The sequence below is a fragment of the Oncorhynchus nerka genome, linkage group LG7 (genome assembly GCF_034236695.1).
Source record: "Oncorhynchus nerka isolate Pitt River linkage group LG7, Oner_Uvic_2.0, whole genome shotgun sequence".
Taxonomy (NCBI): Eukaryota; Metazoa; Chordata; class Actinopteri; order Salmoniformes; family Salmonidae; genus Oncorhynchus; species Oncorhynchus nerka.
In genome coordinates, this window is record NC_088402.1 from 58,259,471 (window position 1) to 58,273,273 (window position 13,803).

The 13,803-nt window shown below is 42.1% G+C and overlaps 1 protein-coding gene across 2 annotated transcripts in view; it reads right to left on the reverse strand.

Annotated features, from left to right (window-relative positions):
- Nucleotides 1–1,312: 1,312 nt before the first annotated feature.
- Nucleotides 1,313–13,803, reverse strand: part of mtor (mechanistic target of rapamycin kinase) — a 132,396-nt gene continuing 119,905 nt past the window's right edge. For both annotated transcript variants that reach the window (XM_029664276.2, XM_029664275.2), the window contains exons 44-58: nucleotides 13,469–13,651; nucleotides 13,047–13,181; nucleotides 12,040–12,214; nucleotides 10,313–10,448; nucleotides 10,013–10,160; nucleotides 9,550–9,672; nucleotides 9,160–9,242; nucleotides 8,864–8,936; nucleotides 5,413–5,487; nucleotides 5,037–5,172; nucleotides 4,844–4,909; nucleotides 4,663–4,743; nucleotides 3,448–3,528; nucleotides 3,239–3,344; nucleotides 1,313–2,770 (exon numbers count right to left, since the gene is read on the reverse strand). In XM_029664276.2, coding sequence (XP_029520136.1) covers nucleotides 2,755–2,770; nucleotides 3,239–3,344; nucleotides 3,448–3,528; nucleotides 4,663–4,743; nucleotides 4,844–4,909; nucleotides 5,037–5,172; nucleotides 5,413–5,487; nucleotides 8,864–8,936; nucleotides 9,160–9,242; nucleotides 9,550–9,672; nucleotides 10,013–10,160; nucleotides 10,313–10,448; nucleotides 12,040–12,214; nucleotides 13,047–13,181; nucleotides 13,469–13,651 — 1,617 coding nt within the window. In that variant the 3' untranslated portion in view covers nucleotides 1,313–2,754. The remainder of the gene's footprint in view (nucleotides 2,771–3,238; nucleotides 3,345–3,447; nucleotides 3,529–4,662; nucleotides 4,744–4,843; nucleotides 4,910–5,036; nucleotides 5,173–5,412; nucleotides 5,488–8,863; nucleotides 8,937–9,159; nucleotides 9,243–9,549; nucleotides 9,673–10,012; nucleotides 10,161–10,312; nucleotides 10,449–12,039; nucleotides 12,215–13,046; nucleotides 13,182–13,468; nucleotides 13,652–13,803) is intronic.

Genomic DNA, 13,803 nt, shown 5'->3' on the forward strand with positions numbered 1-13,803 from the left:
CCCCCCAGAAATGTCCGGAATCTTGCAGATGCCTTGGTGGAAGAGTGGGGTAACATCTCAAAGCAAGAACTGGCCATTTAAAAAATATTTAATATATATATTTCACCTTTATTTAACCAGGTAGGCCAGTTGAGAACAAGTTATCATTTACAACTGCGACCTGGCCAAGGTAAAGCAAAGCAGTGCGACACAAACAACACAGAGTTACACATGGAATAAACAAAGGTACAGCCAATAACACAAATCTGGTGCAGTCCATGAGGAGGAGATGCACTGCAGTACTTAATGCAGCTGGTGGCCACACCAGATACTGACTGTTACTTTTGATTTTGACCCCACCTTTGTTCAGGGACACATTACTCCATTTCTGTTAGTCACATGTCTGTGGAACTTGTTCAGTTTATGTCTCAGCTGTTGAATCTTACGTTCATACAAATATTAACACATGTTAAGTTTGCTGAAAATAAACGCAGTTGACAGTGAGAGGACGTTTCCTTTTTTGCTAGGGTTAGGGTTAGAAAGGTGCTATATACATCCTTTCAATCAATCCATTCTGTGTAAGCAGGGTTTAGAGGTGTAGATGATGCATCCCCAGTGGTCAACCAGTTTAGGAGTGATAGTTCATCTTTATGTTATAAGTGCCATGGGTTTTTTTATGACCACTGAGAAAGATGAGAGTAAAGGGTGCCCCCTACTGATCCTCTAACACACTTCCAGCTACATCTGGTCTCCCATCCAGAGACCGACCCTGCTTAGGTTCAGAGGCAAACCAGTAGTGGGATGCAGGGTGCTATGCTGATAGAATGAATGTGCCAAAACTTACAACTGCCCCCAAAACAATTTAATGCAAAGAAGGAGGTGTTTAATCACAATCGCATTTACATTAAAAATGTTTCAGTGAAAACTATCATTTTTTATTAACTAATTTGTTAGCACATGTAAAATGTTTTTCTTGCAATTATGATTTCTTTGCTCAATATTTTGGGTTTATATTTTGCTTGCAATATATATTTTTTTGTTCTCGACTTCAGAAGTGTTGCTTGATATTTATAGCAGAAAAAGGAACACTGGTGGATGAAAACGACATTTTCTAAAAATAAATAAAAATGTACAGAAACTCCCTGCAAAGTAATATGAAAATTTCATGACCTTAGGACCAAGAAAATGTATTTAAAATAGCTTCTGAAGTTTCATAATTGTATGTTCGTTAATAGTGATGGTGATGATATGCAAAGGCAATGAACATTTAAGCATACAAACATGATCAGCATTATCACAAATATTTGGACAATGGCAAAGAGCACAAGACAAGTATCAATAGATCTTTATTTATTGGCATAGAATTATGCATGCAACCATCTTAAATCAAATACTCCCATTCATATTCTATCATGGGACACCCTTCAATAATGTTTAAATTAGCAAAAGGCATACAGTATGTTACTCAAATAGTCACATTAACACACAATAATACAACGGACTAGTGGTCTATGAAGGACTATGAAGCAGATGCAACAAGTTAAATAAAACAAATGTTTAACTTGTTACAAATATGGCCACAGTAGAAAGCATTAGCATGATGACAGTGACATAATTAAACACTGGGCAGCACTTCCTCTTTACAGCCAGCGCTTTGAGCAATAAGCACTAGCAAATAACCAGGGCCTCGTTTCCCAAAGCCATCGTCAGAACCTTCGTACAATGTATCTTTAGTAGCCGTGCTGTTTCCCCAAAACATTGTCACTAAAGTTACACTTGAAAACGCTTGTTATTTACTGACTACCTCAGACCACAGGTAGAACAGCTGAGTGCGTTGTTAGATGCTTCTTTGCCATTCCACGTCACTTCATACACAGAAGATCTCCGCTGTAGTCAACTTCAAAACAAAGTTGACTACAAATACAAAGTCGCCAATGTCTTTGCAATTGTTACAAACAAGCGAAGAATAAAACATGGCTTCAAATGAAAACTGAGATGACTGCAAAATAGAAATACATTATAGGCTACATTGAAATAAATGTTATGTTCAATCAATTTAATTATATTTAGCTAATTCTAGGCTACTGTCTATCATTTTTGCTACAATATATTTATGTGCGCATGTGCCAAATCTCGATTTTGTGGGTTATTATAGGGTAAGCATTTAGAATAAGCCGCCTCAATATTTGCCGCCATAGGTGGTAATATCAAGCAGCTGATCTGTCATCAGTATTGTGTAATAATTTTAATGCTAAGGTTAGACCTGAATGGAGAAAGCTGATTCGAGAGCAGAGATGCTTTTCTTTCGATCCGATCAGTATCGACATGGTCTAACGACGCACTTAGTGAACATTCTCTCTACATGCTTGTTTGGGAAATACTTTAAAACATGGCTCATAAATAACGAGGCATCTGACACGATCATTGTAATGCTTAAGTTACATCGCAACTGGGAAACGAGGCCCAGGTTGTTACTTTGTACAGTACATAATTGTAGCTGTTACCTTTACATGGTATTACATCCTGGGATTAAATGTTACATGGGTCATTACTTAAAACGAAGGATTTGGTGCTAATTTCATTACATTGGAAGTAATTAGCTAAGTGAATGTAAAATGCTTGAAACCAATGTCAGCATGGCATAATTTGATAAAGATCTTTGGAAATGTAATTCCTTGCCATGGACCATCTCTCACAAATTAACCACATAGTTACCAAGTAAGTTCATGGTTACTTGATGAAAACAGGCTGTGTAACTCTTCAAGTGTAGCTCTTCTACCAAAATGGACACCTGGGGGATGCAAAACAATACAAGTTCAGTGACCATTGTTAAAAAAGTTCCCAACATAAGCCACAAATGTTTACCCAAACAAGACACTTTTTTGTAGTTTGGGTACCTGTCTGATCCTGCTTTAGGCAACATATAGTTGTCTTGTCAAACAGCATGGCAGTGCCATAGCATTGTTGAATGCTGAAACAGTCCACCACCCAGGCTAGGCTAATTGATGCGAACTAACAGTTACTGATGATGGTAACGAGCCAATGTAGCACAGGCTAGGCTAACTAATGCTAACTAATAGTACTAGGATAACTGCTGCAAACTAACAGCGCTAGTCTAACTGATGCTAACTAACAGTACTTTGCTAGCAGAATCTCACTAAGAGCACTAGGCAAACTGATGCCAACTTATAGTATTTGTCTGATGCCAACTAACAGTAGGCTAACTGATGCTAACTAACAACAAACAGATCATACTGACCATCCAATATAACACTGGCATAGGTTCTCGTGCGACGTCGCCTGCTTGATGAGGAGCTCCACTTGAGTTGGCACATCCAGAGTCTCATCGTGTGAGAAATCACGCCCTGATGGGGAAAAGCAATACATATTAGTCAATGAATGCTAATATGCTAGCATATCCTAGCATTTTTAGTTACATTTGTAGGGAATGTGTAGGGAAAGACTTACCAGTCAGCTTGTCTCGTACTCTGTTGATAATCTGGATAGCCTTTTTATTCAGGGCCTCAGGCTGGACAGTGCCATCTCCAACTGATGGGAGAGGAACACAGTGATGACTGATACACTATCATTTGAGGAAATATTTGGGCCAACAATAAGCAAAGATAGTACTTCCCAATACCAATATCCTACACAATCCTTTGTTGAGGAAAGAAAAACCCATAGAAGCTACATGCCACTCAGCAACTATTCATAGCTGTGTTTTAACACAGGAAGCGCCGAGAGTGTCATGTTGACAAAACACATGTAAAAAATGTTTTGTCATGTCCCCCACCCCCGTCCTTGAAATAAGTATATTTAACACACGTATGTTGTTCACAAAGAGCATTTGCCCCTCATTCCCCGCCAGTCAGCCGGCGCAGCTGATGGCCCATCGAAATTACACCTAAACTATATTGAAACTAATTTCACACATTAGCCAAAAGACAAGATTAAATTGACAATAGTCTGATGGGTGAAAATATTATCAATTGTCAAATGTATATGAAGAGATGGGCAGCTTGAAATTGACACAGAGGCAGGAAAACGGAGCTCCAAAAATACACTTTTTCAAATACTTATACAGTTAGTTTGATTCAGGTAAGACATTTTGATTTCTATATAGCATCAGACAGAGCAGAAAGAGCAGTTTCTAGAACATGTAGCTTTGCCAAATAACAAAACAATGTAAGAGGTGAGCTCTATTTCAAAATACCACTTTTTCTAAGAATGACCATTGTTTTAAGCGCTAAAAAATGTGAGCATGCGGCAGCATATAGACATAAAACAACTTGCTATCCTGTTCTTTGAAATACATTTTCTTATTTCCATAATGCTTCTTAAGACCCGCCAAAACAAAATTATAATAGATTTCTTTGTGATGGAATTTTATTTTTTATAGCTTACAGTAAAATAAAGTATTGAAAAATACTATTATGTTCTTCATATTCTAATGTTACCTAAGACCTTCATAAACATAACCAAATGATCATTTGTCCAATAGCATATATGAAATGTATTTATTAGACTGTTAGAATGTTGAAGTCCAAAAGACAAGTCATTGGTTTGAAGTGGGGTCCCTCGAGGCCCACCATTTCTAGCGTTAACAAACATAGCCACCATAGAAACTACTAGGAATGTTAGCCTCATGCATTTTTACAGTATTGGCTTGAGCCAAAGACTCACGGAAGGAATGAATGGATTCAGGCACGGTAGTTCCTGGTTTCTTGTGTGTGGTCTCACCAAGGTCGATCCCCTCCAGTGCTTCTGCATTAGACAACAGACACAGCACAGAAAGATGCATTCAGTCTGGAAACATTCCAGATGTTGTTAGTGACACAAAATGGACGTCTTGTTTCACACTCACCGACTGATTGTCCAGCAGTGTAGGAATCAGTTCTGGTCCTGGATCGCTTGTTTCCCTTGGTGTTCGCTGTGGACCACAAAGAAAGAGAGGGCTCAATTGTTTGCTGGGTTGTTGATTTCAGATGGTTTAAAGGTATTTCAGTGTTTAAGATGCTTTCAAGATGTTTTGAGGCGTTTCGGAGTGGTTTCCTTACTGTCCATCAGTCTCCAGTTGAGCAGTGGGTCGTAGACGAAGGCCTCCAGTACGGCCATGACACTGTCCCTGTGCTCCCTCAGCACCTCCATCACCGTGTGACATGTGATCCTGTAGTTCCCATCCAGCCCTGTCACCTGACCAACACACACAGGGGAGGGACACATTGATTGACAGAACAGAGAGGGGAGTTTTATTGTCTGTTCTGATTGGTAATTGTAGCCTGGGTGCCAGCCGGAAATCTTTGCTTCGCTCCTCAAGTCTGCAGTGCAAACCCTCAATTGAGTTGCAGGATTAAGTGCCTTCTATGACAGAGGCAAATGTGAACTATTGACAAGAGTATGTCAAATAAAACCACTGAGAGTTATTCCTCCTACCTCCATGGCGTTTGTCAGCATTCTTGTCAGTCTGAAAGGAATCTTCTCCGGGAACTTCTCCCTGGTCATGGCAACCTGTAGTGGGAAAAACATTTATAAAACATTGACAACATTCACAGATACACTACATGACCAAAGGTATGTGGACACCTGCTATGTGAACATCTTATTCCAAAATCATGGGCATTAATATGGAGTTGGTCCCTCCTTTGCTGCTATAACAGCCTCCACTCTTCTGGAAAGGCTTTCCACTAGATGTTGGAACATTGCTGCAGGGACTTGCTTCCATGCAGCCACAAGATCATTAGTGATGTCGGGAACTGATGTTGAGCGATTAGGCCTGGCTTCGCAGTCGGCATTCCAATTAATGGGGTTGAGGTCAGGCCAGTCAAGTTCTTCCACACTGATCTCAACAAACCATTTCTGTATAGACCTCGCTTTTTGCACGGGGTTCTTGCCATGCTGAAACAGGAAAGGGCCTTCCCAAAACGGTTGCCACAAAGTTGGAAGCACAGAATCATCTATAATGTAATTGTATGCTGTAGCGTTAATATTTCCCTTAACTGGAACTAAGGGGCCTGAACCATGAAAAACAGCCCCAGACCATTATTCCTCCACCAAACTTTACAGTGGGCACTATGCATTCGGGCAGGTAGCGTTCTCCTGGCATCCGCCAAACCCAGATTCGTCCGTTGGCTGCCAGATGGTGAAGTGTGATTCATCACTCCAGAGAACGTGTTTCCAATGGCGGCAAGCGTAACACCACTCCAGCCGAGGCTTGGCATTGCACATGTTGATCTTAGGCTTGTGTGCGGCTGCTCGGCTATGGAAACTCATTTCATGAATCACCTAATGAACAGACGTTGCTTACAGAGGCAGTTTGGAACTCGGTAGCAACCGAGGACAGACAACTTTTTACGGGCTACGAGCTTCAGCACTTGGCGATCCCATTCTGTAAGCTTGTGTGACCTACTACTCCTAGACCAGTGGTTCTTAACCTGGGTTCGATCGAACCCCAGGGGTTCGGTGAGTCAGTCTCAGGGGTTCGGCGGAGGTCAAGACACACATCCGACTCATTTGATTCGTGATGACACACCCCGCTTGGCCATCATTGGCTGCAGGTGATCACGCTACATCGCTTGGCCTATCTGTGCTGCAGGGAATTTGGTGCGCTCAGTAGTCGACTTGTGACTGTCGTGATGGTATGTCTTGTGATTTCTTTCTTAATATTTTAATCCCTTCATACTTACTATGTCGAGCAAAAAAAGAAAGTGGTCGGACGAATATGTACAATATGGATTCACATGTATAACGGAACGTGATGGGAGTCAGCGTCCTAACTGCATGATTTGCAATGCCAAGTTGAGTAATTCTAGTCTAGCACCGGCAAAACTAAGAACACTTCCTTAAGCTGCATGGAGATGGAAAATACAAGAACACAACGCTCGCTGAATTCAAGGTGAAGAGAGCCAGATTCGATGAAAAGGCTACTCTGCCTGTTCTCGGCTTTGTACCCATCAACAAACCGATCCTCACAGCATCGTACGAAGTTGCAGAATAGAGGACATGAGCTAAGACATCTTGGCTCAAGTAGTTGCAGATCTGATTTCAAGCCCGGCAAAATTCAGCCTTCAACTCGACGAGACCACAGACGTTTCCAATCTAAGCCAGCTTGCTGTATTTGTGCACTATGTGAAAGACGACGTGATAAAAGGAAGATTTTTTATTTTGTAAGCCTCTTACAACAACAACTAAGGCAGCCGATGTGAAGAAACTTGTGGATGACTTCTTCAAAGACAACAATCTTTCATGGGATATGGTTTCTGCAGTTTGTTCGGACGGAGCTCCAGTCATGCTGGGAAGAAAGTCTGGTTTTGGTGCGCTAGTGAAAGCCGATGCACCACACATCATTGTTACGCATTGTATTCTGCACAGGCATGCGTTGGAAACAAAAACCTTGCCTCCAAAACTGGCAAAAGTATTAAAAATTGTAGTGGAATGCGTGAACTATGTGCAAACTAGTGCTCTGAGGCACCGCATCTTCAGTGAGCTGTGTAAAGAAATGGGCTCTGAATTCGAGGTACTTCTGTACCATTCTAACGTTCGGTGGTTATCCCGGGGACAGGTGCTGAATCGTGTTTTTGCCGTGCGTGTGGAATTAGCCCTGTTTTTGCAAGAGCACCAACATTGTCATGTAGATTGCTACAACAATTCTAAGTTCATTCTCATTTTAGCGTACATGGCTGATATCTTCGCAGCTCTCAATCATCTCAATCAAATGATGCAGGGCGGTGGAGTCAACATCATCGACGTGGAGGAAAACCTGAAGGCTTTTCAAAAAAAGCTACCGTTATGGAAACGACGAACAGAGAACGATAACTTCGCAAACTTCCCCCTGCTGGACGACTGTGTAAGTAAGATCGAAGATGTATCTGGAATCGGAGACATTTCTGTACCCGCGAAACTGAAGCAAGCAATTGCCACGCACTTAGATGAGCTTGCAAAGTCTCTCGACGGATACTTCCCTACAAGAGAGTCATATCCAGCATGGGTGAGACAGCCGTTCACATTTAGTGTTGAGACAACAGATGTCAATGATGAATACCTCGATGAAATCATTGAAATTCAGCAGAGCCAGGTTCAACAGGAACTCTTCAGAACAACAATGCTTTCAACATTTGGTGTCAACAAATGGTAACGTACCCTGTTATTGCTAAGAAAGCTCTCGAGATTTTCATACCGTTTGTTACAACATATCTTTGCGAGCAATCCTTTTCAAGGATGATGGACATAAAAACGAAGAAAAGGAACAGACTTTGTTGCGAAAATGACATGAGAGTGGCACTTGCCAAGGTGAAGCCGCGCATTTCTGAACTGGTCTCTGAAAGGCAACAGCAGAAGTCACACTGATTTGCAGTAAATATTTTGTTTTTGTGTGAAAATAATGTTTTGATGATTTTGTTCTTTGAACACAGTGATGTTGACGCACGGTTCATTTTGTGCACCAGTAAAATATATACCTATGTTTTGAATTTGAAAAAATCATATTTTATTTTTCCAATTAAGGGTTTGGTGAATGCGCATATGAAACTGGTGGGGTTCAGTACCTCCAACCAGGTTAAGAACCACTGTCCTAGACGTTTCCAATTCACAATAACAGCACATACAGTTGACAAGGGCAGATCTAGGAGGACAGAAATTTGATGAACTGACTTGTTGGAAAGGTGGCATCCTATGACGATGCCATATTGAAAATCACTGAGCTCTTCAAGGCCATCCTACTGCCAATGTTTGTCTATGGCGATTGCATGGCGGTGTGCTCGATTTTATACACCTGTCAGCAACCGGTGTGGCTGAATTAGCCGAATCCACAAATTTTAAGGGGTGTCCACATACTTTGTATAAATAGTGTACATTCAGTCAGGTTCTGATTTTGGAGGCCCCTGCTCACCTCAAAGCAATCCCCAAAATCAATGTGGAGGATCTTGCCACTTAGTCTGTCCAACATCAAGTTGGATGGATGCCTGTAGAGGAAATGGAGAGAAACGAGGGTAGTGAGGGTAGTCTACACACTGGACCACATATTTATTTTCATGCCAATGTTTTGGCCCCATGCACGAAAATAACTATTTGATACTTTGTATGTTCTGTTCAATAAATATGCTCCAATACACCTGCAAAGCAAGATGATTTCACTTTTTAAACATCTGCTACCACTGCTGAACTTTTATTGGTGGAGAGCCTCACCTGTCTCCCAGGCCCAGGATGTAGCCCACCATTGACATCACAGCCAGGGAGCGTGTGTAATTGGTCCTCCTGTCAAACCAAACCTGAGAAGAAGACCAGGAGTTAACATAACACTACATTGCGTCCCTGCAACAGAAAGCAGAACTAAGATATTTCAGGTATTTCTGAGCCACATTCTTCAAAAAACCATGAGGAAATTGAAATGATCACTAAATTGTTACAGATACCACCTTTAATTAGTCTTCAGCAGCCTTATATAGAGTGGTCAGTTGTCAGCTATAACACCTAATGACGTGCTACGTCAGACTGCTTACAGCCATATGAAGGGTGGTAAAACAGGGGTACGTCAGTCTTATGACAACTGTCTGTAAGGCTGAAACAGGCTTTTACCTCAGAGCTGGGGCTCTTCAGCCACAGCAGCTTGGCCAGGTCGTCTCCAGCCGTGTTGTTGACGGCGTGCTCAAACACCTCCACCTTCTCCATCAGGGTCAGGTGATCATAGTCTGGAGCCATCTAACAAACATACATACCACAACATCAAGATGGCACAACCTTTGGTAGTAAAATAGAACCTCATTGTCAATTTGTTTAACGGTTTTTCAATTCACAGATAAATAATTTATTGTCTTTAAAAACATTTTTTTTTACTTGAGACTTGACATTTAAGAGTAGTGGACAAGTAACAACATTCATATTATATTGTGTATAAAAGTGTACATTCCCTTTAACTTCATGGCTAATCAACAGATGGTTAGTAATAGCAAGTGCACTGTTCAGTGTACACCATGTCTAAAAAGCTCCTTTCTGAACAGGGTGTGTGTGAACTGCTAATGTGATAGTTCCTGGTTCTTACCCTGAGCATAATGCGGTGCTCGATGTTGAGCAGGATCTTCTTCTTCTCCCGGTAGTCTCTGATGAGGGCGTGGAGGGTGTCGCAGTGAGGCACCCAGCCAATTAGACCAGAGTTGGTGGACAGGGGAATCACTGCGTAGCGCTGAATGCTGAGAGAGGGACACAATACACAAAAATGGTAACCAGGAAATTATATTTTTTACAGAAACACAGCAGACACCGAAAATCAATCAATCAATCTCACACCCTCCCGATGGCAATAATCCAGCCATTAATTTTGAAATGTGTGTGTACTGTCTACCTGAGGTTTTTGCGTAGAGAGGCTGGGTCATTGGCCAGCAGTGTGTTAACCAGGCCAAAGAGTTGCATGACCCTCTCGTCCTGCCGCAGGTCCTCATGGCCCTTCAGGAGGAACATGAACTCATGGCCATTGCTGCCTGCAGGGGGCACCACAACACAGGTCAACTCTCAGACCGTGGCTTTCATTCAACTGGCGTCTGAGAGTAGGAGTGCTGATCTAGGATCAGTTTAGCTTTTTAGATGGTAATGACTGCATGGATAGGGGGGGCCTGATTGTAGAACAGCACTCCTGCTCTGAGACGCTTGTTGATACATACAGCCCCTGAACTCCTATGCATGCGAATTAGTGTAAAATTCTGTTTATCACTTTACAATGACAAATGTAAATGAAAAAAATTATGTTTATCACTTTACAATGACAGGGATAAAAATTTGTTATCATAATCCTTGCTAAACTGCTAAACTGAGGACAATAATGGCATTATACACAGGTAGATGGCATGACACATACCACATATTGATTATACTTCTGACTCAGTAAATTACTCCAAAAGACAGCATGTTTGCATTTCTCATTGATCTTTTGATGACCTGACTTGTGTCATCTTTAGGGCGGTCAGAGTTAATCACCTTTAGTCATTTATGTTATTTTTATTGTGATTAATCGCATTGTCTGAAAGTGTTCAAAAATCACTGAAAACATCCCAAATACATCATCTCTACAGCTGAAAACATCCCAAATACATCATCTCTACAGCTGAAAACAATGGACTGTGAAAACAGGTTACAACTGAGGGTAAAGAAAGTGTGCTTTCTCAATTGACCCAATTTTGCTAACCGTTACTTTAGACAAAATCAAGACGTCAATATTCTTGTGCAATTCTTTTGTACGAAAATCTTAAATTACAGCTGAATTTGAGCACATTCAAATTGTGAGAATAATCACAGCAAATCCTGCGATTAACTCGATTAAGTGTTATCGTTTAATAGCCCTAGACACTCATCTTTAAACAAATGGGATTTAAAAAAAATGGAATACCCTTACTACTATGATGGTCATTCTTAGTTAGCTAACTCCTTGTGTAGTTAGCCAATACTCCCAAAGGACTCAGTAGGACAATGGGCCAGTCCACTGTCCCCACTAATCGTATTCCCTCTTGATTCATTTCCATCAATGGTAAATGGTGGGTGTAATCATAGAAATAAGAATGAATAGAATGGGCTTGGAAGCTCAAACCCGGGCAACTGACTGCCAAGCTCACGGGTAGCCTCGCAATGGCTGCCTGGTATTGTGACGAAATAAATGCCTTTGTATTTTGAAATATTCCATCAACTGATGCTGGATTGCCATGGTAATGTAGAACGTTCATTCAAATGATGCTAACTGATGTGGCTCATGATAATGGAATCCATTTTTTGTAATGCCAATGACTCGACAAATCACAGCACAGATTAAGGGAACAGGAAAGGGGGATACCTAGTTAGTTGTACAACTGAATGCATTCAACTGAAATGTGTTTTCCGCATTTAATTAAAGGGTACACTTCCTGTTTTTACTTCCTTACATGGGTACACTCAAAATGGCTGCCAGTCCACCCATTGTGTCATCATCATTGATTTGAATGGAGATGCCCTTTCTTTGAATTCTTATTGGCCTCGTGGTTGGTTGTCTTACCCATGTAGGTGAGTCTGCGGGGACATTGTTTGGAGGTTATGTGGTTGTCTTACCCATGATGGTGAGTTTACGCGGCCGCTGCTTGGAGGTGATGACCTGCAGCGAGGGGGCGATGGACTGGATGCGGATGATGGGCTGGTTGGGGTCGTAGGTCCCCGGGACGGCCAGCTCCAGGTCCCTGCACATCAGCAGCTTGGGGGACACGTACTGCAGTTCCAAGGAGGTCAGCTTGGGACACAGGAAGGAATGGATGGGGGAGGGATCAATGGATAAAATAATGGATAGATGAGGGGAGCGAGAGAGAGGAGGGAGATCAGATTACTGCCAGATGAAAGGGTTCATTGTGCCGTGTTCCAACCGTCACTCTGCCTCTTTCAGTCTCTCACTCCGTCTTTCACTGTCACCACTTTAACCGTCTGTCTCTTTTGCTCGTGCACTGTCTAGACAGGTCCTCCTAGGAAAGGCATCTCATCTCAATGGGTTCACCTGTATAAATAAAGGATACAAGACTGCCCCACTGGTGTACTCTTTTCACTTGACTCTGAAGGAGTTTTGCTATCGTTGGCCTATTACAGTGAAATACTGTAGCGATGAGAAGACATTTGGCTTAACTTGGAACAACAACTGAGACAGACGCAACACCTAGGAAGCGCTATTTATTTTCCACTAACAGCCACTTCAGGATCCTCGCTGAATGGGTTGCATTGTTTCAGGATGCTGACATGACCTAGATATATCAGTTTACAGTGTCAAGGGATAAATGAACGTGGGCCTTAATTAACAAGAGTAGCAAAATAACATCTCATAGCTCTGAAGAAAGATGTGAATGTAGCAATATACACTACCCACACATAACTGTTTGTGAGCCAACCTGACTCCTTTCACTGGACGCTTTAGTTTTTCAACTGGCACAACCAACGAAGGGCTGAATCCGAAGAGGAGAGAGATTCTTGAATTCAGACGAAGACTGGCAGATCTCCAATTGGCCTCAGTGTAGGAGTTACGTTACGAGACAGCCCAAACTGACTTGAGTGTGAGTAGGTTGGTGTGATTCTCTCACCTGTGGTAGCTGCTTGGAGATCCGTCTGAAGACGTGGTAGTACAGGTCCCACGCTTGGGTCAGGTCCTTTACGTTGCCCGAGCGCATGTACTTCCTGCACCAATCCTGGGCCTCCATGAGGTCCCTCCCGTAGGCCTGTCATAACACAGAGAACAGCAGCCAATTCACTTCACCTGTCCAATCCAGGTTAAAGAGACATCATTGTCAATTGGTCATTTGACTGCGGGACTGATCCTAACTCATACACTTCCTCAATGTCTCCAATTGACATCTACATGGGATTTGTGCACATTTTCGAGATACACGCACATTTGTCAATCATTGTAACTTGGTAAATGAAATGTTAAAAAGAGGGAAAAATACATGAAAATAAAGACTATAATCATGACTTCAAAAAAGACAAAAGAAAACAAAAGACGGACCTGGTTGAAGGAGGTCTCTTTGAGGGTCTGCGGGCCCCTCTCCATCATGGCGTGAAGGGGCTCCAGCACAGCAAACATACCCTTCACATTGCGCTCGCCAAAGTAGAGGCGAGAGGCCTCCTCCAGGCCCTCGTGCCACATCTCGTGCCACAGAATGGCCACCCGGATCAGCTCCTCGCTCACCTGGGGAGACAGGAAGTGACTCATGCCTTGGGAAACAAGTACATTTTCTTCAGATTTATTGAAAATGAAATACAGAAATATATAATTTACATAAGTATTCACACCCCTGAGTCAATACTCTGTAGAATCAGCTGTGAGTCTTTCTGGGTAAG